Source organism: Theropithecus gelada, chromosome 4, assembly GCF_003255815.1.
Source record: "Theropithecus gelada isolate Dixy chromosome 4, Tgel_1.0, whole genome shotgun sequence".
NCBI lineage: Eukaryota > Metazoa > Chordata > Mammalia > Primates > Cercopithecidae > Theropithecus > Theropithecus gelada.
In genome coordinates, this window is record NC_037671.1 from 68,037,420 (window position 1) to 68,064,007 (window position 26,588).

General features: G+C 35.0%; 1 protein-coding gene across 2 annotated transcripts in view; it reads left to right on the forward strand.

The window, feature by feature from the left end:
- Positions 1 to 26,588, forward strand: part of ADGRB3 (adhesion G protein-coupled receptor B3) — a 756,359-nt gene that overhangs the window by 332,957 nt on the left and 396,814 nt on the right. For both annotated transcript variants that reach the window (XM_025383888.1, XM_025383889.1), the window contains 3 exons: positions 190 to 291; positions 662 to 768; positions 19,510 to 19,704. In XM_025383888.1, coding sequence (XP_025239673.1) covers positions 190 to 291; positions 662 to 768; positions 19,510 to 19,704 — 404 coding nt within the window. The remainder of the gene's footprint in view (positions 1 to 189; positions 292 to 661; positions 769 to 19,509; positions 19,705 to 26,588) is intronic.

Consider the following 26,588-nt stretch of genomic DNA (forward strand, 5'->3'; position numbering starts at 1 on the left):
CAGTGAGCTAGGATTATGCCAGTGCACTCCAGTCTGGGCAACAGAGTGAGACCCCATCTCTTAAAAAAGAAAAAAAAAAAAAAGGAAAACTAAGGAGCTCTGCAGTTAGAGAGGTGCCTTTGAAAATTGTTTATTGCCAAAATTTTTTAAACACTACTGACCTTCAAGTCCGTTTGTTTAAAATTGCAGCACCTTATGAAATATGCCCTGAGGATTATCTGATGTCGATGGTGTGGAAAAGGACTCCAGCAGGCGACTTGGCATTCAATCAATGTCCCCTGAATGCCACAGGTACAGTAGGATGATCCACCCCGACCCTAATGATAATCCCCATCCAAGAGCAGCGTGCGGTGTTGGTTTATGAAGTCATGTTTTTGTCTTATATCCATAAATAAGTCTGTCCAATAAGCAAATAATGAAACAATTTTGGTGAAGTGCTTCCTAAATGAAGCCAATGAAAAGATGTAGAAAATATTGCTAGTGTAATTGTTTCTCAGTGTGACTAATATGCATTATAAGAAATAATCAAAATATCAATTTCATGTGCATGTTTTTTAAAGAAAAAAAGTACAAACTTAATTTTTAGCCTGATTCCCAACTATGTGTGATGCCTTCAAGCATCCCTATTATAAAGCTTCTCTCTGTTCTTTGTGACACGCAGGCACCACTAGCAGACGCTGCTCTCTCAGTCTTCATGGAGTGGCCTTCTGGGAACAGCCGAGCTTTGCAAGATGCATATCAAATGAGTACAGACACTTGCAGCATTCAGTAGGTGCAAAGCCAGCTTTAGTACTTGCTCTGTTTATTTTTTGCTAATGATCATGGTGTGAGAATTTAACCTTCTGCTGTACAATCAAATCAGTAACATCTCTAAGAAAGAAATGCCTGAAGGAGAAAGCCATGTGATAGAAAGCTAATTTTTATAAGTCGGTGCTAAATTGTTTTGTTCCTAGGACATGGGTTTTTATGGGTCCTGCTGTTTAAATGAAAGAATCCCTTGTCTAGTGGGGGAAAGGCCTGAGCAAAATCTGTTATTCAGTTTTACCTATAAAAATTAAACATATGCATTGTGATTGGCTTAAGTCTGCGTTAAATACTTATTTTAAAATATCATACATTTTAAAATTAAATTATTTAAATTTTCAGTAGTTGGACAATAGTAAAGCTATGTCACTTAGCTATCAAATTGTTCACTGCAGTTTGAGATTAAGACATTAAAATAAATGACAGTGTTATTGCACCAGAGAAACTTAATTACTCCCAAAAGATTACATGGGCCAAATTTTCTGAAAATAGCTCTTCTTTTCCCACATATCATTGACTTATTCACAGAGTATCATGCATGAATATTTTGAGCACAGTTACATTTTGCCTGGTATTTTACAAGTACAAGTCATTGTCATTACTGCAGACTGTTGTCATTTCATACTGACAGGCAAGAGGGTCTCCATACATGAGTAAACACTGTGGGGTGTAGAACAAAATATGAACATGAGCCAACTGGGAAGTTGAATCTTGGCAAGAGTGATGTTTACTTAAATGCCTTTATGTTTTGTTGTGTGTATGTTTTCTTTTACGGTTCTTACTGTCACTCAAAAATATACAAAACTTTTTTAAGAATCCTAAAGAGTATTCTTGTGGATGAAGAAATAGCTTATACAGTAACAACCTCTATCAACTAATAGAATGAGTATTTGTTTCATTATCAGAAAACCAAAGAAGTGCATTTTTTAAAATCTGAAAGTCAAATTCTGCACAGCATGTTTATTTACGAAACTTGGAGTTAAATTTATCATTATTTAACTCTCTAGAGCATTATTTCTGTCATTATATATACTTATGTATAGCTATATACAGTTGACCCTTAAATAATGTGGCAGTTAGGGGCACCAACCGCCCGGGCAGTCGAAAATCTGTATGTAACTTTTGACTCCCTTCAAATTTACTAATAGCCTGTTCTTGACCAGTAAGGAAGGCTCACTGATAACAAAAACAGTTTATTAACACATATTTCGTATGTTACATATATTTTGTACCGTATTTTTACAATAAAGTAAGCTAAAGAAAAGAAAATGTTATTAAGAAAATCATAAAGAAGATATATTTGCTTGAATAGTGGAAGTAGATTATCATAAAAGTCTTCATCCTCGTTATCTTTAGGCTGAGAAGGAGAAAGAGAAGGGGTTGGTCTTGCAGGCTCACGAGTGGCACAGGCAGTACAAAATCTGCACATAAGTGGACTGCACAGTTCAAACCTGTGTTGTTCAAGGGCCATTGCTACAGATATGTGTATAGCAGTAATTGATTACTTGGCTAATTTCTATATATACTTATAATATAGAAAAATACATAATTATTTTTACATATTTATCACACAAAGTTTTATATTTATATATCATATAATATGTATTATATTGATATAAATGTAAAAATAGAAATATAAATAAGGTTTTATATTTATATATTATATGCAGATATATAAATATACACATGTATTTTTATAGTCATTTTTGTTTATATTTAGAGACAAAAGTATATATGTGAGATAATATAACATATAGCTTAGTTTCATAATATAAAATTTAAGAATATGAAATATAAAGCTTCTTTTATTAATAGCTTTCAATAACTCAGACCATTATATTTCAAAATTAGGTATAAGTGAAAACATATAGATTAAATTTTAATGGATTTTTTTTTCTAATTTTAGTCACTAGACTTTGTTTACTTTAATTATATCCATATTCAGTTCTTGTTTAGTCATGGTGATGAATGGGAATAATTGCATGGATTAAGTAAATAATAGAGCAATCTTTACAAATTTGCTAAGAATGAATAGTATCACTTTTGTTGCAGAAAATTTTCACTTTCCAAATGTACTGTTTTGTACTGCAATATTTAAATGAGGTTTCATTCTTGAGTGCAGGCCATCTGATGATGGATGAGATAGATACACTCAGTGAAATAGAAGAAATGAACTCTCAAAGTGTGAATCCTGTTGAAATTATTCAGTCAATAATTGACAGCAGATATGAATATGCCCTTGTTGACTTGGTTGCAATTATCAGGTGCATGATCTTGTATAGTAAAAAGCTGCCTCTGTTTATTCGGCTCCTACATAGTGCCAGGCACTTGGCTGGAAACTTTCATAAATGAATCCCAGTCCTCACAAGAATCTGCAAGATGGGTGTACATGCTGCAGTTTACATAAAAAGAAACTGAATATCTGTAGGGGAGCAGTCCACTTCAGTGAGGTAAAGCGTAAAAGGTATGCCCTAGGCACAATTGTTTCAAAACCTAATCTCTTTTCTTTAGGCCATTTAATCTTTTCGACTTTTGATATGAAATCATCTGTCCCACACTCTATTGCCGGGAGCAGTATTTTCTGCGTACATGTTCTTAGGAAAAGTCACATGATCACACTCAAGTCTTATCTTGCTATTTACAAAATGGAATTGGTTCCATCATCTTAGCACCTGTGGAAGTTTTGGAATGGAACAAATGAGATATATGAAATAATCATACCATTGTGAAAGAGTTGTGTAACAATGGGCATTAATATTTCTGGGTACAGAAAATTGATTTTGAGTTTAAAGAATTGTTTCAATAAGAATACAATTATAGAACTCAACATATTGTTAATTTGAGCTGTACCTGTAGAAAAGTATAGATAATTAGATATGGACAGATGGTTGGATAGGTAAGTAGATAGATAGATAGATAGTTGATAGTTACATAGATAGATAGGGACAAGATAGACGTTGCATATATTTTGGCATATGAATTATGCTCAAATACATGTATGAAATATACACACACATTTATACATGCATACATACAATCTAGGGCTTGTGTATGTATGCATACACAAGAAAAGAGCATGATCTTTTTACATGTTCAGTAAAGTATAGGATGAATGAATCTATACTTTAAATAATGCTTATGTCACATATCAGCCTCATCATCCATACTCTGCATACTCAATTGGAAACAGAAATGAGATCAACGTTTCTGCATAGTCTTACTCATTCTGAGGTTTTGCTAAGTCATGCTTTGTCTAAGTAGCAAAACTAGATAGTATTTGTGATATAGAACATTTGAGACTTCCTCAAATTCTTAAGTTAGTTTGGAGACTATGCTTTTTTCTCTTTTAGTAGTTTATCATTTCAACATTTAATCCTTAAGAGATTTCATTGTCTTACCCCTCTATATTCAAAAATTTCATTCAATAATAGTTAATTATAATCTACTGTAGAAAAATATTTAAAATAGGTAGATCTATGTTTTCCAACTATTTGAAACATAGATTACAATATATGTGTATACCTACTTTATAAATATATAGCAATCACCTACATTTGAAATGAAATTTTATCATTAATAAACATTAGTTGTGTATGTTCTATGAACTCTCAATTATAAATCAGTTGAGGTAAACAAAAGGGCCATTAATAAATTTAAGATATAAAATCACTAATCTGTTATGTTGGACATTTGGTTTGAATTATTTGAGGTCAAGAACCTTTTTTTTCTTTTTTTGCAAACCTCCATTGCTATAGTTCCTAACACAATACTAAGCGTATACTATTAATAAATATTTCGTAGATTTTTGAGTAAAGTATGACTTTGCTACTTTTCTTATCCGTAGAAGGATACTGGTAGCTGGAGAGTTCTGAGAAGGTGATACACTAGACTTAATGTTTATGCATATTAACCACATGAAAGTAACGAGTATTAGCCTTCATGTGCAATTTTTCTAGCCCCGAAATATCTAGAAATGTGTAGTGATTGGTGAAATCACTTTATGAAATTATTCAGCCATTGCATAATGATGTCAATATGTTAATACTTATGAAGTTTATTTGGAAACCTTATAAGATACAAAGTTAAACACTATCATACCAATGTTGTTGTTTTTTAAAAGACAAGACACAAATACACATACCCTATTAAATAAAATTGAGAATATAAGAACAAAGTGCTAAATGTAGTGAGATTCTTGGAAATTTTAAATTTTTAATATGTTAATGTTTCATTTCATACTGTGGAGTATGTTTTGAATTGTATACCAGACAAAGCAAACATAATTGCAAAACTCTTGAAAAATAGGCACAGGAGTCAAATAAGTTAACAATATCGTTTCTTATTACTTATAAAGCTATTTGGAGAACATGGCTAAATATTGTGGTCCAGTGGGCCAGCCTACACTTGAACAAATAGACTTATTTTGTCTTTGGTGTATGCGAACAATCACAGGTGACATTCTCTTTCTCTCTCTCTTTTTTCCTCTTCCTCCTCTTCCTCTCTTTTACATACATACAAACAGACACCTGGGGAGACAAGCTGTGTGTAACTGGCAGAATGTATGCCCCTGTAGGTAGACAAATCTAAAGCAAAGGGGGGTGGTCCAAGCATACCAATGCTTTCTCCTAAATGTATTGGACAGGTATATCACTCCTCCTTCCCTGGAGATGAGTGAGTGATGAAGATGGAGAAAGGCTAAAGATACTACTCTAATGGAAGCTCTTCCATAGGAAAACATGAAGAATTCGGTATAAATGTCCCGTGTTAGGTTATTATTCCTTAAAACTCTGTTTCTATGATTCAAATCTTCATTAAACAAACAAATACAAATGTTGGAGTGATTATTTAGTTATCTTTACCTAACATATTTTACAGATATTAAAGAGCTTGAATCCTGTTTAAGGACTTTATTGCTCTTATTTTCCTCTACTCTTATGGGTAGTTTATTAGAACAGATAGCTGGAGCTACAGAGAGACAGAGCGACCAAGAGAGACAGAGAGACCAAGAGAGATAAAGAAACTGAGACAAAGAGAGAGAAAGAGACAGAAAGGTGAATATTTGCTTTCCTTTTTTCTCCCTAGTTTCTCTCAAGTTAATGCAACAAAACTCCTCACATATCACACTTTTTTGGTCACCATCTCATTGCACAAATGCTCAGCACATTGCCTAAAAGACGATAACACATTTTATTACTGCAGCTTATGTGGGGGAAGAAAACAAAACAATACCATCATAGGTCTTGTTTACCACAAGTATGTATTGAGCTAAAAAGTATGCTAGTCTTACTGTTTCTTTAATGAGCAATTAAGAAACCAATAAATGAATGCCGAGGTTCAGCTGGTCATAGGAACTAGCAGATGGTTTTAATTTTCAAGTATTAACCAATTAGGTGAGGGTGAGTAAGCCTGCGAGACAGGAGTTACCTGTTCTGCAAGTTCTATGTAATAAAATAAGGCAGGAACATGGCAAGTAATGGAAAGCCGGGAGCACCTAAATCAGTAGTTCTTAATCCTGACAACATTATAATCACGTGGAAGTTCTTAACCCTGAATCAATAAGGAAGTCACTCCAGACAAATTGAACAGGATTGTTACCAGACCGTAGTACACATTCGGTAACTGTGAGTTATTATTATTACTAATTATTACATTGATTTTGCATCCATATACATGTATTTCTAACTACATAGTCCTCTCATGAAATCACGTGGACAACTTTGTTCTTAGTACTCAAGACATAGCATTTGACTGCCTTTTAATTATTGTCGCCACACTCCAAAATGTTGTGAGTACTCATTTAGGAATTCAAACAATCATTTCAGAACCCAACAATAACAAGGAAAATTAAAGGACATTGCTTTCTCTAAAATGGGCAGAAGCCTCTTTATTTTATTTGGAACCACCTGTTAGAGTTTTGAGATCTGAGTTCAGCTCCACAGTTATGGAGTTTTTAACATGTGGTCCTGAATAAAATTATGTGTTCCCTGTGTTTTCAGCAAATAATAATAGCTAACATTTACTGACACTGATGGGAAACAAACAAACTTGGAAGGGAGGTGTTGTTTAAATCTTTCTTTTCTAAGCAATTCATATGTCAGAGTTTACAACATATTTCACAGATTCCTAATGAGTTTTCCATTATGCCTGTAAGAAAGCTTTCAATTGTAGTAACTTTATTTATTGTATTATAAGACTAGAACAGGGCTGGTGAACTGTTTCTATAAGAACAAGATAGTCAATATTTTAGACTTTACATGCCATATGGCTTCTGTTGCAGCTATTCAACTCTGCTTTGTAGTACAAGAGCACAGCTACAGACAATAAATAAACAAATGGGCATGGCTGTGTTTCAGCAAAACTTTATACAAAAACAGGCAATGGGTTGGATTTGGCCTGCAGGCTATAGTTTACTGACTCCTAGTCTAGAATACACTTTGTTTCTGTTTTTAATATCGGAACACTTTTGGGACTCTCCAAAGAATGGACAATGTCTATTTTGTAATTTATTTATTTATTTATTTTAGACAGTGTTTCGCTGTGTTACCCAGGCTGGAGCACAATGCTGTGATCTCGGCTCACTGCAACCTCTGCCTCCAGGGTTCAAGCGATTCTCCTGCCTCAGCCTCCTGAGTAGCTGGGATTACAGGCACCCACCACCACGTCCAGCTAATTTTTGTATTTTAAGTAGAAATGGGGTTTCATCATGTTGGCCAGGCTGGTCTGGAACTCCTGACCTCGTGATCCGCCTGCCTCAGCCTCCCAAAGTACATTTATAACTGTAACATCTGCATAATCTGTGAGTCTACTTTGCTTTGCTTTTTGTCTGTCGTATCTCCTGGCCACTTTTCATATCCAGTAATATTTTATTGAATGTCAGACATTGTATAAAATAAACATATGGTCTTCAAATCATACTGGCTAATGTATCCCAGAAAATATCCTTCCTTTCCTTAGCTATTCAAATACAATGAGGAGTTGATACTTTAATTCAATCAGAAATTGATCTGGGTCAGGGCTATTTTGCACTTTTAATAAGACAACATCTGCTTAGGCTGCCTTTCTCCATGATGTTTCTAGAGCCTACATGTGCCCATCCTGTCCGCTCTGAGAGACCGAGGGAGATTCAGCTCAGCCTTCAGTAGTTGCTACTTCCACGTTCTAACTTTCTGCCCAAGCAACTTCAAATCTGTCAACTTGAGGGTGAGGCCAACTGGGTGCTTAACACTGGACTCTTCCCTCAGTTCCCAAAGCTCTTAAAGGAAAGGGAAAATTGCAGTTCTGCATTTAATAATTTTTCATCCTATCTCCTCAGCTTTTTACACAGGTCAAAAGCTCAGCGAATGTCTCATGAGGAGGAAAAAAAAAAAAAAATCTGAGCAGGATTTTTAGGGCCCCTGAAATTTTCACTGTATTTTTCCATCTCTGGCCAACCAAATTACATTAATTTCTCTTTCTACCCCAGAGGTAATCTGCCTGACCCATGCTTGACCCTCAGTTCTTACCCAGAATTAACAAACTTTCACAGGAGAGAAAAAAAATGAATGACATATTTGGCTTACCTCAGAAAAGATCTCTACTTTCTGGCAATTTAGTTCATCTCATTCTCACTACTTACATAGCTCTCTGATGTCCTTGAAAGTGTCATTTTTGTAATTTATGTGAGTTTTTCTAGTTGCAATGACAAAAAACACTAGTCTTACATAAGTGAGACATTATCCCAAACCAGTAGATTTAAATTGTATTATAAAAAAGAAAAATAATCTTTAGTCACATATGATTGTGTTCCCTTTGAAATTTTAAGGAAGCCTATGAGATATATATATATATCTCATGTACATATACATAAATATACAAACATATACATATGCAAACTCTCCTTGGCTTTTGTTGATATAATCAGTAATAAGTTATAAGGTTAAAAATAGAAAAAATAGTATATTAGAGATATTTCATATATATACATATATGTATATTTCATATGTACATTTCATATATGTATATATGAGAAATATCTCTAATAGATATACTATTTTTTAGTATATCTAGATATACTATAGTATAGATATACATACATATAGATATACATACATATATGTATATATATGAAATATCTCTAATAGATATACTATTTTTTCTATTTTTAACCTTATAACTTATTACTGATTATATCAACAAAAGCCAAGGAGAGTGTTAAGCTTCTCCCAAAGTATGCTTTTAGTGTGACTTGGAGGATAAATGTTAGAGTCAGTTTTAGGCATTGAAACTTTTTGAAGTGTCTACGGCCATACAACACTGAGTGGGCCCAATCTCGTCTGAAACTTTTTGAAGTGAAACTTATTTATAGGCTGGAATATAATTGTATAGTATATTTTATATATATATAGTATATATAATTGTATAGTGTAATGGTAATCGAATATAATTATATAGAGAAGTATATTCAGACTAATACCAATGGGAAAAAAATTACAAAAGAAACTATACTGTGTTACTCAATCATTTATCCATTCATCTACCCATTAATTCATTATACAAATAATCATTGACCTTTAACTATGTGCCAAGTAGAGCTAAAGGACCTGGGGAAGCAACTTGAATGTAATACACAATAAATTTAATATAAATATAAATAGACAGGAGATGAGATTAAAAATAACTTCAAATTTTTATATGTTAAAGGAAATTAGCAGGGTGCCAACATACAGAATAATGTTTGGAAATGATTTCAGATAAAAAACAAACAAACAAACAAACAGTGAGGTCTCTCTATTTCTTCTTAGAAATAACATTTAATACTGTGACCTGAAAGATGAGATGAATGCATGAGATGAACGTGTAAAGGGTGGAGAGAATGACTATGTCAGGAAATGACAGCACATTCCATGTAGTGAAAATGACATTCGGAAATACCTTGAGGTCTTTAAGAAAGCAAAAAGATCTACTGGCCAGATGTAGTAAGCAGAAAGAGAGTATCATGAGATGAAGCTGGAGAGCTGTGCCTTAAGGCCTTTGCTAGGAGTTTGGATTTAATAATAAGTGCAATGGCAATGCATTGAGAAGAGGGATGGTTTGATTAAATCTAATTAAAGAGGGTCATATGAGGTTTCTATGGGGGATAGACCATAGGGTGGCAGGACTGGAAGCTTTGAAACCTGCTGCAGTAATCCAGACGAGAGATGATGGTGTCCTTTATTAAGGTTAGTAATCACATTTGGCTGGTTATAAAATCATTTTTCTGAGGCAGGGAAGGCAGGACCATGAAGAATAATTTGGGACAGATGAGGTTGGGGGTTGTCAAAGGTTGTTTCTATTAAATCTGGAGAATGTAATTGGGTATGGGAGTCGGAAACTCAGATTCTAATTTCTGGACAGGAAATAATTTTGGAAGTCATCAACACAAAGAACAGGAGATTAGGAAGTAAAAAAGGTTGTGTATTCATCCCTTTCTAAATTTTGATAATGAATGAGAGCAGAAGAATAGGGTAGTAGTTAGGAGGATATGTAAGGTCAAAAAAGGGTTTCGTATTATTTTGTTTTGTTTTAAATGAGAAATATTATAACATTTTTATATGTTAAAAGAAATTATCCAGTAAAAATTTAGAAGAGAAACATGAACAATTCAAGAATACCCAACAAGGCAAAAAGAAATGTTAGCCATAGCAAATGTCAAAAAATTGACTTTGGTAGGAGAAAAGATACTTTCTCCATTATAACCAGAGGAAAGCAGATGGGAAAGATGAATACAGTGAAAAGAGCTTAGTGGGTTTTGTGTGGGAGAGATTATGGGGTTTTCATCTGATGGATTCTTTTTTCTCCATTTAGTATGAGGCAGGATCATTAGCTAAGAGTGAGGATTTAGGAGGAAACGTGTGTCTTTTCAAGAGAGATGAAAAGGTATAAAACAGTAATTTCCAGAAGGTTGAAAATAAGCCCATTAGAGAAATATAATAGGATTAGCAGGCTGCATTGCATACACCCTGAAGTCTGAAATACAGAATTTAGAGTATAGCTGTCAGTTTGGTTATGATTTTTCTGCAACAAAGTTGAGCTACTTGAATGCAGGTGCAGGGAAGGCATTTGTTAAAGGCTTGCTATTCAGAAAGTTTTCTGAGGACCAGAGGTATCAGCAGCACCTGAGAGCTTGTTAGAAATGTAGCATCTCAGACTCTGCCCCAGACCTACTTTATCAGAATCAGCAACTTTGAAAAGTGCTCTTTGTAATTCACTGCACATTAAAGTTTGAGAAGCACTGTGGTAGGTTTTATCCAGCGTTGATATTTTGATGAATGAATCCATTGGCACTAGAGAGAGGCAAAGAAGTAAAATGACAATTAGTTAGCATTATACCATCACAAAACATATCATATTAGATGATACCTGATTTTCCTTTTCTGGGCATATGGGAGGATTGTACTTCCTCACCCCCTTGATGTTAGGTACCTGTGTGGCTAGTTCTGGTCAATTGGTTGTGCATGGAGGTGACTATTGCCGTGTCAGGCCTGAGAGTGTCATTCATTGCCATTGCAAGGTCTTTTATCCTCCATCATCTCAAGCCCTTGAAGGACTATAATAAACAGAGTCTCCCTGATGATGTGGGTTGCATATGCAGTGTGATAAATATTCCTTTGTTGCTTTCAGGTACTGAGATTTTGAAGTAGTTAGCACAGCATAATCTATCCTGTTCTGACTGATATACAATCCCTACAACCAGAAAAGTCAAGTAATGGAAATAGAATTCAGAAACCCATAGAGAAACATCATGTTACTTAGTGCTCTGCTTCAGACTGGGGGAGGTTCCTAAAAGCTTGGGCGCCAGTTTGTGGCCACTATACTGTTTTAAGCTCATAGAGCATGCTCTAGTTCCATCTGCTGGCTCAAAATATTTATGAGAACATCTAGATTTGTTTGATGTTTAGACAAGAAGTCTCACCTACATATGTCCTTTGCTCAGGATTGCAGTTTTGTCAAATTCTAGCCAAAAACTCTGAAATTAAAGCTATCCATTGTTTATATTGGGTAGGCAAATTTACTATGCTCTCATTCTTATTTTGGAAGCTTCAGGTTTTACAGGAAAATATGCACAGTAAATACCAGACTCAGTTTTCTCCATGGCTCAGTTTATTCCCATAACAATAATTTACGGTTCTCAAATCCATGCCGTCCAATCTCTTACTTCAGAGATTCCTCAGACAAGAAACTGGGATATGCAAAGCACTTTTGGCCAAATGCTGTTCAACCCACAATTCTGAGTTCTGTGTGATACATATATGATTTATGCAGTGAAATTCTGGACCAAATCTGCCCTATCATATTGTCTCCAGACAATGATTTTATTTTCAGACTTGATCTTTTCACTTTAGGGCAACCCTGAGATGAACACAAACTCGTCATATCAAACATAGGGAAAATTAAGAAATATTCATTTACCAGAACTAAGGGTATATCTTCTTTTTCATATAGAATAATCTCTATATTTCATGGAGACTTCAGGTAGATTTGTAAATAATCAAATACCATTGTCCAATGAGTGACTTTGGTCTTAGGATATGACAGATTATGAACAAAATTAAAAAATGTATAGTTAGATTGTTGCTTTATGAAAAAGCTCTATGTATAATTATATTTTAATTGGAGCCACTTAGAACTGTGAAAGCCTTTAATACACCTTACAGATGGACTGGAGGAGTTGATGCTGAAAATAATATATAAATATATGATGTTTAAAATGTGTCATTTGCACAGAGCAACTATGATAAACCTTTTTTTAAGCTTCACACAATAGCGGCAACTGTGGCTGGCAGTGGGAGGCTTGAAAAGAAAAGAATAAGGTTATTTCAGAAACACACCTACTCTTTAAACCGTGACCCTCTCCACATCTCTCTATATAAAGAACAAGGAGGCCTAATCTAGAACTCTGAAGAGCAACTATTTTTAGATTCATTTTTCCCCCTTTCACTGTTGATCTTCTCAATAGTAGTAAATATGAATGACACAGAAACTTTTAAGACTTGTTCTTTGGAGCAGTGATGCTCACAGTGTTGCAATGTGAGCAAGCATAATTGCTGATAATTATAATTTTAAAAGGAAATATGAAAATAAAAAAAAAACCTTTCTGAATTATTTCCATGATTAAATTGCAATAATCAAAACACGCTACCCAAAGGAAATGGAGTCTTTAAGGTATCCTTAGGTTTTTATTCAACCTCTACTTGAGTAAATCTACCTACAAAATCTTCTATAGGTATTGGTAAATGGCTTTAGAAATGCTTACACATTATATTCCAAAATAACAACTACTACTCAAATAATTTTCAATACCTCAAGAATCCAGTGAGTTGCTTCATGTCTTTTGTTTCTTCATAGGAAAAATATTGAATTTCTCCTTAACATAAACGTGGTTGATAATGATTTTTAAATATTCTGAACATATTAAACATATTAATACACTTAAATATTGTCAAAATAAGTATTTTGACAATTTCTAATGAAAGCACCATATAAAACCTGAGTGAAGCATATAGTATTAGCTAAGCACATGGACTACGGATCAGACTGCCTGGGCTCAGATCTCCATAGTCACTACTTAGGAGCTATGCAATCCTGGAGAATGCAGTTAACCTTACTAAGTCTCCACTCCTTCTTCTGTAAATGTGAATCATTATGGCACCTCCAAGGATTGTTTTAAAGCTCAAGTGAGGTACCCCTTTAAAACATGTATTCTCATGCTTGCCATATAGTCAGAATGATATATTATTGTTGTTATCATTTTCTAAAGGTAGCAAGTATATAACTTTAGATTTCTAAAATTTCTGAATTCATTTGCCTACTTATATTAATTGGATATAGTTTACAAGACAATTCTGTCAGGAAATGTAAAAGTTCTCCAATTATTATGTATTTCTTTGTTTTGAATAATTATGGACTCTTGCTTTTACCTTGCCAACATTTGTGGATTATAGTTGCTGAAAGTAAAAAAATCCTCCTGTAGTTTTAGTTCAATTCAGCAAGCCCTTTGAACAGGTACTTTTGTGTGTCACATAGTGTTTTAGAGATTATAGGGGAAACAAAGATGAAGAAGAAACTACAGGCTCTTTAAGAGTTTATGTTCTAGTGGAATGGATAACAGGACAAACACTATAGTGATATGAGATATGCAAGATTACTTCTGTGAGCCTGAAAATAGAGATCATATCATGACTGCAGTTATCCGAAAAGAATTCATGAAGGAGAAAAGAGAGAGAACAATTTAAGGAGCGGATTTTGGGAGAGCATTTAAAGTAATAGAATAGCATGAGTCAGGGAGCAAAGACAGAATCCATGATTATTGCAGGGTGAAATGGTGAGAAGTTTAAACAGATTGTTACTAGGGTACCTGTAGTAGTCATAATAAAGCAGTGGGGTGAACCAAGCTGACCATTATAGATCATAATGACTTCTGCATAAACTATAGGAAGTATATATTTTCAAATATTGACTTATAGCTTCTCTCAAAAGAAAGACCTAGGAATCCTGTGGTATTGGAAATTAATACAGGAGGATATCAAAGCCAGAACTATAGGAAAAAGCTACTGGAATGTTAGATCATACACAAGCCCTGGGTGCTAGGACCCGAGGTCCTAAAGCCTTCGTGAGGATGCTAACAACACTTCTCACACAAGCAGTGATACCCTTCCAAGCCTCCAGCAATGACCAGGCACTGTATTGCTGCTCTAGCCTCATGAAGTAGAAAAACCTTATGCATTCTCAGGCCTGCAATATGTCTAAGAAATTTGTAATTCATACAGAGTTTCTTGGAGAAGAGGAAATAAATTGCCTTTCAGAAATGGAAACTCCTAGTCTGAACCAAGAACAGATGGAATTAACATGAAAATTTGCATAAATTGATTCAGGACCAATGAACTGCCTGAAGGTTCCACTCCCAGAGAAATGCACTCAAAAGCATCTCTAACAACTGTTTCACAAACCAGGCACTTGGGGCTCCCAAAAGATAAATATATCCCACTGAATATAAGTTTACAATAATTATAAATATCACAAAGCAAAACATTATGAGGAAGAATCAGCAAATGCAGGAATCAAGAGACTTAGCAAAACAAGAAATTTAAAAGAATAGAAAATATTTTAAAAACTATAATATATTGTTTAAAATCATTAAGATGTGAACGAACAGAAACCACAGTTAAATAATTAAAAAATATGAAAAACTTTAAACAGAACTTCTATAAGTGAAATATTGTCATTGAAATTAATGAATAGAATAAATAGCCAATTAGATTCAGTTGAAGAAAGAATTAACCTTCTGGAAGTTAAGTACTGAAGACCTATACCAGGATCCATCTCGTGTCTATAGGAAAAGGAGGGAGAAGAGAAACACTGCATAAGCTAGTATTTAGAGAAACTGGATCTTGAATTTGGGAGAAGAAGAAACAGTCATTGAATGTCCACCTTTAACCTCTATTTTTACATTAACCCATCATAATAACAATGTGATTATTTTCTCCTTTTTACATATAAATCATCCTAGGAGAGAGTTAAATAATTTTTCCAATGGTTCTTTGTAATACGTAGTAGAACTACAATTTAAATCTAGATTTTATGATTACAACTGCTGCATAAACATGACATACTAGCAAGATTTCCAGAAAGCATACTTTGTAGGTAACTGGAAATTTTAATTTACAACTTAAAAAGTTGTTGGGCTCAAACCAAATTTTGTACCTCTGATATTGATTTTGAAGAGAACTAGGGAGAAGACAGTAGTTGAAAGGAAGTAGCAATAAGAGAAGTTGGTATTTAAATAAGATATATGATATCAGGCCATTTTTTTTTTTTTTGAGAGAGAGAAATATTGAAGAAGGGATTGGATGGGATTCAAAATCTTAGGAATAACCGTATAATTAAACCATAGAGACAACAACAAAGGAGGAGAAGTAGAATGCAAATAAAGGACAGTTTGAAACAGAGAAGAGGTAAGATGAGCAAACCCATTGATTCTCAACTTCATAATCCAGAAAGAAAAAATGGAAAACAATCTAGCAGATAAACTTGGACATATCATTCTAGGAAATAGGTGGTGAAAGGGTAGACATAAGGAAAAAAAAAAAAAGAGAGAGAGAGAGAGCTCTTCACAGTATGTATGTGTTGTGGATAGAAGATCAAGAACTAGGAAATTGTCTTTCAACTAAATACATTCTGGACAGAAACGTATCTTATTCAAACATTCTTTATACCCTGTATAAAGGCAATGAATAGTCTCACCAGTGTGTGAAAATATTACAAGGTATTTGTCCCGAGTGCTTTTCACCGACAATGCCAGGAAGGATGCTAATCAGTGTCAATTGTTAGAGCTGGTGTTGTCATCTGGGCACCTGTTTGCTAAGAGCTGGACTGACAACAACTTATTCTACATAAGCCTTCTAAGCAGCTGTCAGATGGCAATGACGTTAATTTACTACTGACTTGGGCCAGATTTGATGCTGACCTAGACGTGACAGACTGGCTTTCATATTAGTTGAGCCATCCAGTGCCTTCTGTAACTATTTTTAATGCAAACAGAAAGCATGTCTAAATGTTTTATTTCTCAAGATTCAATTCTATGTTGTGATGTTTTTGTTTGAGGAGAAGCATACATTAGATCTGTACAGGTTAAATCCCTCACAGGCACAGGTATGGGTTGCCAAAATAATAGAGAAAGGGCCGATTTGAGGCAGTCAGACATTAATTATTTACCGTGGCAACCATTGCTGCATTCTATTCCTAATGGAGAACAATTTAATCTTCTGCAGCTTTGAGTATCACAGCTGTGATTTGCATTGCCAGCACAAAACTGAGGACTGAATTTTATGACTTTTTTTAGGTTAGACTCTATTAGCTTCATTTCTCTTCAAAACCTTCCTCATACTTCATGTATATCCTGAGACATGCCTGTACCTAATGTCATTGAGGAAGAGCAAAAGGACAAGTGCAGCTAGAGCACCAGACATTTTTCAGCTCAAAAGCAGCACTACCTCTTTAAGTTATGTAGTGTGTTTGTCTCATACTATTTGTTACCAGTGTTTCCTATGGACTATGTCCATGAGTGAGTTACGTCTTTCAAGTGTGCCTAACTTAATCCTATGACCTAACAATGTAAGCATAGATGGATGTTGATTCATTAACCCATTCATTCCTTTAACTCATTCATTCAGTATATTGAATAAACTTCTAGATAATGGGAATAAAATAATAAACAAAACCTCCTCCTTCAGAAGGCTTACATTAATATCTTAATGGCACAGGAAGAAAAATGAATAAACCAAGACATAGATGGCACAATGGCAGGTAAGGTTGAGCACGATGAAGTCTGACGAGATGACTGAGAATGACAAGGATTCCATTTTAGGTAGGAAGTCAGGTAAGACCTTTCTGAGAAGGTGACAAAAAGCATATGAATGCTTGTGGAAAGACTATTCAAGGTCCCCACCACCCACACCCGCCCCGACCCCACTCCCGCAAAAAAAAAAAAAGCAAGACAAGGGCCCTGAGATATGCATGTACCTAATGTTATTGAGGAAGAGCAAAAAGACAAGTGCCACTAAAGCACAGCAAATGCCGGGGAAGGGGGAAGAAGTCCACAGGAACTAGAGCATGTAGGGCACACAGACCGTGGGAGAGCAATATGCTTTCCTGTATGCTCTAGCTTCTGCTAATTATCTTAGGCTTGTGTGGGTTTAATTGTGTTAAGAAAAATGACTTTTAAAACATTTTTAATATATAGATCCATTTTTCAAATCTTAGAGGAGACATGGTAAACTGAGTCTCCAATGAACTCAATTACATGGATAATAAGCTGCAAAGTTGAAACACAAACCTAGGCACCCCTGGCTCTTAAGTCCATTCCATTGTATTGCACCACAAAGGTGTACTTAGGGCATAACAACTGAATTCACTGCAACAAAATTTTGCTATGCTGTTTGCTAAGACTGAATAAGGCAGGGAGCCTACCCTCAAGTGTCAGAAAGACTACTGGGACAGAAAAATATTTAAGCAAATAATTACCATTCTCTGTGATTGTGATAAAAGTCATGTCTGTTTAAGAGATAACAAGAGAAGGCTTTGATTAACTCTGTTTAGTTATTTAGAAGAACAAGAACTAAATATGAGTGGTTTTTAAACAAGAGACCATGGAAGAAAAGAGGGTAGGATATCTATTGCAAAAATCTGAAGTCATGAAACACATGACCTGAACAGAAAATTACGAATAATTACCAGTAGTTTAGAAGCAGGACTGGAGTTCAGCCTGGTGGTACAGCCTGGTACAAAGTAGAAACCAGCTGGCTTCTACTTTGAGGGTTCATGTCCTTCTTATTGGCCAGTGCTGTGTCTCTTTCATGAATAAATACGTGAATACCACTCTATTACCAAGCAATTAGCATTGACACTATAGAGATAGGCAAGAGCTGGATTACTGATGCCGTGTCAATCATTTGGGTTTTAGTCCATGGTTGATGGCAGCTACCAAAGAGAGATGAAAGGAAATGAAAGAAGAAAATAGGGAAAAGTAAAGTACCTAAATATGTTATGACTTTTAGCATAACACAATGGAAATAAAGTATGTCTCTGAAAATTTTATTTTACCAAAATTGTTTTAGACATCTTTACAGAAAAAGAAAAGGAAAATATCTGAGATTTCAACACTTTTTGAAATATAATACTTAGAAAATTTATACTTTTTTGATTAGTTCAGATTGATTGCCCTACTTTAAAAGATTTGTTGGCACAGTTCTTGATGGGAAATTGATAATTACAATTAATGTACTTTAACGTTTCTCTGGCCTGTTCATTATTATTTCATGATTTTTTTAGTTAATTTTATAACAAATTTAGCAAAGAAAAGGTACAGATTAAACTTTCAGTAAACAAGTAAAAGTATAATGGATTCTTGCTCTTTCTTTACCCTCTCTTACCTTACTATTCTTTCGCATTTTAAGATATTTTTCCTCCCTTGAACTATACAACAAGCAAACGTAAGAATTGGCAGCACATTTCTCTGGCCATCAAACTAGTTTAAGCTTTGCATTTTAATAGTTCATTCTGTTGCTGAAGACCCAGCAGAGAGTTTAATTGTTTTTGCTGTTTTTTGGTTTTTGGTTTTTGGGTTTTTTTAATAAAGCTAAAGCAATCTGGTTTTCTATCATGTCATAGTAAATCTCCAAAGTTTAAAGATATTTTAAGTAAAATTGTACTGCTAATAACTTTCTTTGCTGCTCTATAATCTGTTCATTTTAAGAGGCAAGGCAAAAGTTAATAAGCTCAGCTTGTAAGTAAAAATGGCTATTTTTGAAGTGTTTATAATCTCCCATCTCTGATCACACCTTACTAAACAGTCCCCCATGTTTACCACATGCTAAAGTATTTTTGATTTTTACTCCAATTAAGAACCTAAATTAATACACATTTTCCCGAATGTGTTGAATTGTGTGTTCTAACTAGAAATGGCAAGTTTGTCAAGCCTGACGAAAAGTATACACTCATTAATTCTTGCGTGCTGGATGTTTATCCATCTGAGTATGGGATACACACAATTTACAGTTTTCAAATCCTCCCAAGCATTGCAAGGCTATTTTAATTTGACTGAGCAATTTTTAGTAAAGTTGTTTGATGAAGTTATTCAGATAAATGGTAATGAAGATTCTGATGTTTGCTCTGTTCTTTTGACCATCACAGATTAAAGAGCACCTTGCTAAGGGACAGCGAATGCTGGCAGGTGATGGAATGTCCCAGGTGACCAAGACACTATTGGATTTAACTCAGAGAAAAAATTTCTATGCAGGCGATCTTCTGATGTCTGTGGAGATCCTGAGAAATGTGACAGACACATTTAAAAGGGCAAGTTACATCCCTGCATCTGATGGTGTCCAGGTAAGGGAGACAAGTTCATGAAGGAAAAGGCTAGTGGAGATGCAATCAGTGTTTGGTCCCATGAAACCAGTGCAGCCATCTTGGAGGCAGGCTGGAGGGAGAGAATGCTCATCCAGGTTGTGCTTAGTGTGAGCTCTGGAAATGACCTCAATTCCCTCAGTCATTCTCCACCTCAGTGTCCTCGCCCATAAAATACATATATTACACCTCAAGGAGATACTGAATGAGAACATGCGTGAAGTGCTTTGAGCCCCCAGTTAAAAGGCACTGTAGAAAATTCAAGGTGGTATCATGGATGTTTTATTCCCACATTTAATATACCATCTTGCCACAGGAGACTATTAAAAGTGCGTTAAGCATAATGAAAATACATTAACTATAACATGCAAAAAAAATAGTTGAAAGATTGTTTAGGATTTTGCTATTAGTGGGGGGAAAACATATTTAATTTTATCAAACTATTCCCTAAAAATATAAGGCAAATAGAAAATTGTTCTAGCTAAGAAAATAAGAAATTCAGTAACTTCTCATGCATATTTTTCTTGTCTTGGAAGACTTTTAGAACAATGTCATTTATTTCCACAATAAAGTTTTAAGTACTCACCCAATGTCAGTATTGCCTTTGCCATTAAAACAAAGCTTATTGAATGGGAAGCAAAGCATCTTTAATGCAACTACAGTTTGCATTTCAGATTAACTCTTTTTATGGTGTAGATTAAAAGGTCCTCCTACAAAGAATGTTGAGTTGATTTCTGCATTTTCAGCATAATGTTCTTACTGTATCTCTGCATAAAGTTCATTAAAATAAAGGTTTAGCAAAACTCCCAGATTAGGTATTGTGTTCCTTCAGCCTACTCTAAATTTGTAAGTTTATTTGCATTTCACTTGGAAAATACAGGATTGTTTTGTTTTGTTTTGTTTTGTTTTAATTAGCTACTGAGGGAAAGAGGAAAAGAAGGCTTTTGGAATTGTGGAATCATTCATAAATAATACTGACACCCTAATTTGTATAGGGGTACATATATTACTAAAATCATATGCATATACTGCTGAAAGAAACTGCTATGAGAATTATTGGTGCTGAATTCTATATTATATCCCCATTGTCCGTATTTAAAATTGTAATTGTAAAAGTACATTTCCTGGAGTGGATGGGAAGATTATTATCATTTGAGCATTTCAAAGATGCTTTTTCTCTTATAAAGATGAAACAGGCTTTTTCCTAAGTTTTAAATGTTAATAAAATAACCAAGTACTTTTCCCTGTAGTTCTGAAATGCTTCTATTAATATGTACATTAAAAATAGCATTTAAAGTCTTTGACAGAAAATGCAGGTTGTGATTTCAAAAAAATTCTCATAAACTCTGTTCACAGTTGAAACATTAGGCAAAGTACTCTATGAAAGAATCTCTAACTCTCAGAAGTGTAGGGCTTCAAAATTTGTATGTGTGGAAGTTCAAGAAATTAAGATGACCAGATTATATTTAGAACATATTTTGACTGAGCTACTTATTTGTGTGCATAAATTCAATGAACAATTCTATTAACCAGTTGCTTAGTCATGGACGTTAGCTGGTTTGATTAAATAGAGCAATTTGGCTAGTTATCTTGTTTCATTTTAGTGTAGTCAGAAATAGGTTTCTCTCTTTCCATCCCACTTCATCAAAGGAAGTATACACAAAGTCCTAAGCCCATTGGTGTCCTCGTCATCACCTCACAAATGTCAGCTGCATTTTCCTATGTCGTTAACTTTACTGGTGTCTTTTGGAGGATCTGGAATGCCCTCCTCATCTTAAATTCCTTCCTCTTCCATATCTGCCTCTCATAATTCTAGCTCAACTCTGATAAGTCTTTCTGATTCCTCCCAACACATGAGGTCCTTTGGTTAGAATGACTCCTGTTTTTAATTATCATTATTATTTCTAAAAGGTAACTTATTTTTTGGCCTATGGGGGAAACTTGTTCATGAAAAATTTAATTCAGCAGGGTTTCTAAATACCACTAAGAAACTTTGTTCTTGTATTTGTTTTTATATTATCTATCTCTGTTCGATAATAGTAATTCAGGATGTGAGAGATTTATGTAAGTATTTTAACTAACAAATCCATAGAATTATATGTTTACCCTTAAAATTTCAAACTATATAAGTTATTATTGTTATCATCCCCTAAATGAATTCACAACAAATCTATTTTTTATCGTTAGTACAGTTATCTTCTTTCATTACTTTAACATGAAACTTGACAACTTCACAAATCAGAACAGTGTATTCACCTTAAGAAATTAATAAAATTGTGAAGTTAATCTTTTCCCAGATTGTTCACCTTACTGAAGGACAGCATTACAATCACATGGGCCACTGCAGTTTAAGTTCTTGGAGTTAATGTCCTCTTTTACTAAGAGCAATAATTTGCTGCCATTGACAATGGAGAAAAGAAGAAACAACATCTATAACCCCTACATTTTTCTTAAACCAGAAAAGTGTTTAGCTTTTCCTTATTCCATCATGATTATCCAGTGAAGATAATTAGAACTTATCAAAGTAAAAAAGTATCACTGCTGTTTATTTCACAGAAAAATGCATGGCTAAATCCCAAAAGTATCACATTACTAAATCAACACCGAATTCCATTAAAATGGGCACAATTACTTCCATAAGAAACATGGGTTAACTACCAGCAAAGCTGTTTCCCTTCATGCATTACTCTGTCTGCATGTAGCCATTTAACTCTTTGGCAGCTGTTGCATATTATGATTAAGTCCATATCAAAGCATATATATGATACCCATTATTTATTGTTGATGCCAAAACTGAAATAGATCAGTAAAAGAGAAGAAACAAAGAAAGTAATTTAGGACGTTATCACTATTTTCAACTAGTCACTCACCAGATCTCTAAGAGGAGAAGTGAATGCAGCATATGCAGCTGTTCCCTAAAGAGGTGGCTGCAGAGGCTTTGCCTGGTCAGCCGCGGAGTCATAAGGTGAAGCTCCCTCTAAGATCTTATTCTTTCCTGAAAGTACCCATCTTTGGATATGAGTATAAAACTATATTTTATCCTGGTTTAGACAATATTAACTATAATATACACCGTAATTTTATGCCCTGTAAGTAAGAAAAGCTGCTGTGTGTATACCTATGACAATACTAATCTGACTTTCATTTTAAGTCCCATCCTGATTTATGAGATGTTAACATTGTAAAAACCTCATACAATGAAAATGTGCTTATATGTTTTGGAATGATAAGCCACAGTAATAATTTTATTTTAGAAAACTACTAGAACATATTTCAAAAACTTTTCCCTTCAAGCATATTCTTTTCCAAACCTTTGGACTGCCATAACTCCAAGACTATTCATTAAAGCTATGTGTTGTAGCTCTCCCTTTTCTAATCTGACATATGTTTCTTTAAGATCCAGCTTAAAGGTCGTTTTTGGGCCGGGCGCGGTGGCTCAAGCCTGTAATCCCAGCACTTTGGGAGGCCGAGACGGGCGGATCACGAGGTCAGGAGATCGAGACCATCCTGGCTAACACGGTGAAACCCCGTCTCTACTAAGAAATACAAAAAAAAACTAGCCGGGCGAGGTGGCGGGCGCCTGTAGTCCCAGCTACTCGGGAGGCTGAGGCCGGAGAATGGCGTGAACCCGGGAGGCGGAGCTTGCAGTGAGCTGAGATCCGGCCACTGCACTCCAGCCTGGGCTACAGAGCGAGACTCCGTCTCAAAAAAAAAAAAAAAAAAAAAGGTCGTTTTTGTTGTTGTTGTTCTCAAAAGTCTTCTCACCCAATCCCAGGCAGGTTAGATTTTTTCTACTTCTGTGGACTTTTGAAATCTTGTAAACATCTGTACTATAGCACTTTCATACACAACGTCATAATTATTGTTGCTAGGTCTGCCTTCAGCAATATCTTTTAAGCTTGTTGAGAGATTATTTTGTCCCTAGGGCTTACCCTGGTACTTGAAGCATGTAGACACTCAAATATTTGTTGATACAATAAATGAATAACTAAAGGTAATATAATAATGTTTGAGGAACTTACATTGTTTCACAAAATATTAGAAAAATGCTCTGAATATCTAATTCAGAAAAAAAAGAAAAAGAAAACTTGTTCGTTTACTTTTTTTTGACCACTGAAATAATTCATTCTCAGTCTTACTCTATCAATAGAGGATTGAGTTTGCACTGCTTGCTCCAGAAACTTTAAGACTTGATAAAATTTAATCAGACATATTTAAAATCAAATTTCATCCTGTCCAACTATCTTGGTATCTTCAGGCATGTTACTTAATCTTTGTCTACCTTATTTCTTAGTTTCTGTAAAAAAAGAAATAAAGAAGAGATAATAGTCAATTCATTATTTGTGATAGGTGTAGTCTATAACATTACAGCAAACTGAATTAACAAATACTGAACCGTTGCTCCAAAGGGAAATACAGGATTAAGTTCCTTTGAGAATCTGGTCACAACATTTTCATCACCAATCAAAATGACTTTGTTTTATGTGTGTTTCACTTAAAATGCACCTTATTTAATGTATGTTGTTGATGCACTAACATTGGACTCATAGCCGACAGCACTTTATCTCATGCCTAAAGAAGGTTTATCTAACATACTTATTTTCTATGTAAAGTATAGCATACCTTTGTTGTGCTTAAGATCACTAGATACTACTTCAGCACCATTCTGGGCTCATTTTAAGCAGTGAAATCAACAACATAAAAAAGCCCCAAAAGTATGAAACATGTGGCAGTAAAAAGATCTGAAATGGATACTTGGTTATAAGATAAGGGTTAAAACAAAAAGGCAGGGCATCATCATGTTAGACCTCAGCTAGAAACATGCACATTGGCCAACTCAAAATTTTTACCACTTTGTGCATGTCCACCGTTGGCTATGATGGTGCTGTGCATTTTAATTTCAATGTTACAAATAAATTTTAACACATAGGTGAATTCAGAAATATAAATATTTAATCAGAAGGTTAACTGTTATCTATTTTCCAGGGATAAGGTGAGGCTCAGAAATATATGAGTCCATACATAATATTTATTAATTACTTGGCATGTAGTAGGTACTACATAATGTCATTATTGCTAGTATTTTAATTACCAGCATAGAAGAAAAACGTGGGTCTTGCCCTCAAGCTGCTTATAATAACTTGAGTTATATAGAAGTTATGTAGAAGAAAAAAATGACTTGAGTGAGGCTACACTGATATAAGTATAGCATGTTCCACTTCTATGAATTTTCGAAAGAGGTCTGAACAACAGCAGTAAGTAAAGAAGTCATGGGAAAAGGCCGGGTGCGGTGGCTCAAGCCTGTAATCCCAGCACTTTGGGAGGCCGAGACGGGCGAATCACGAGGTCAGGAGATCCAGACCATCCTGGCTAACATGGTGAAACCCCATCTCTACTAAAAATACAAAAAAAATATAGCCGGGCCAGGTGGCGGGCGCCTGCAGACCCAGCTACTCGGGAGGCTGAGGCAGGAGAAAGCCGTGAACCCGGGAGGCGGAGCTTGCAGTGAGCTGAGATCCGGCCACTGCACTCCAGCCTGGGCGACAGAGCGAGACTCCGTCTCAAAAAAAAAAAAAAAAGTCATGGGAGAGTTAGGACTTAAGATAGAATTTGGAGAAGCAAGTTAGGTACAGAAACACTCAATAATTACACTATGCAGTCAAAAGCATAGAAGTAGTGTAAGAATGGCACGTCCATTAGAAAAACCTTCCTGCCTTTATGATCTGCGTTTTCCACCATGCATCCTACTTTGGAAAATATTTTGGAAAATAGGATGCATGGTGGAAAATGCAGATCATAAAGGCAGGAAAGTTGAGGCCACATGAAAGAGTTTGAACTTGGTTCACTATAAACAGATTTACTAAATATAAAGACAGTTTTTGGAAAGATGGTCTGAAAAGGTAAATAACATGGATTGGTGAGTAGAGAAAGAGTAGGGAAGGAGGGGGAATAAGCCCATGGAGTTGCTGTGGCAGTGACCTAGATATGAGAAAAGAAGAGAACATGTCTTAGTGACAGTGGCTCAGAAAAGAGGAAAGAAACATCTTCATGGAAGAAAAGAAAGGCCCTTAAAACAGTTTAGATTTGGGAGATGAAGAAAGAAAATATTGGAAAACATACACACATAGAAATGTCCAGACCCTCACAGTGTACTGTGTTCCTGAAACTTATCTGAATGCAAGGACCAGTTTCTACCCAGGCATGTTCCTACTTCTGTGGACCTAACAGAAGATCAGTGTTTTCCCCATGTTTTTTTACTGTGACCTGCTGTAAAACACACAGTTACATTAACATGCAGTTGAAAAGTAGAGTTTTCCAAAATAATATTTACCTCACTATGTGTAATAATACACTCTGGTATTCTCCATTATTTTCTATTTCATTAAGAAAAGTTAATCATGACCTTGAAACAGGTCATTACTCAACATTGGAATGCTACTTGTTTATCTGATACCTCCCCTGGGTTTAAGAAATTTGTTTCTCAATAGCTGAGATTAAATAGGAAGCTCTAACCTTAGTTTTCTGATTTCTTTTTTAAGTTCAGACTATATTCTAAACAAATGATTCAGAGATAGGTGATCAAAGAATTAAATTGAAAGCAGAAGTAGTAATTTCAACAAAACCAAGCATCTTGATTGATTGATTGATTGATTGATTGATGGAGTTTTTCTCTGTCGCCAGGCTGGAGTACAGTGGCACGATCTCAGCTCACTGCAACCTCCAAGCGATTCTCCTGCCTCAGGCTTTTGAATAGCTGGGACTACAGGCGCACACCACCACGCCTGGCTAATTTTTGTATTTTTAGTAGAGACGGGGTTTCACCATGTTGGCCAGGATGGTCTCGATCTCTTGACCTCGTGATCCAC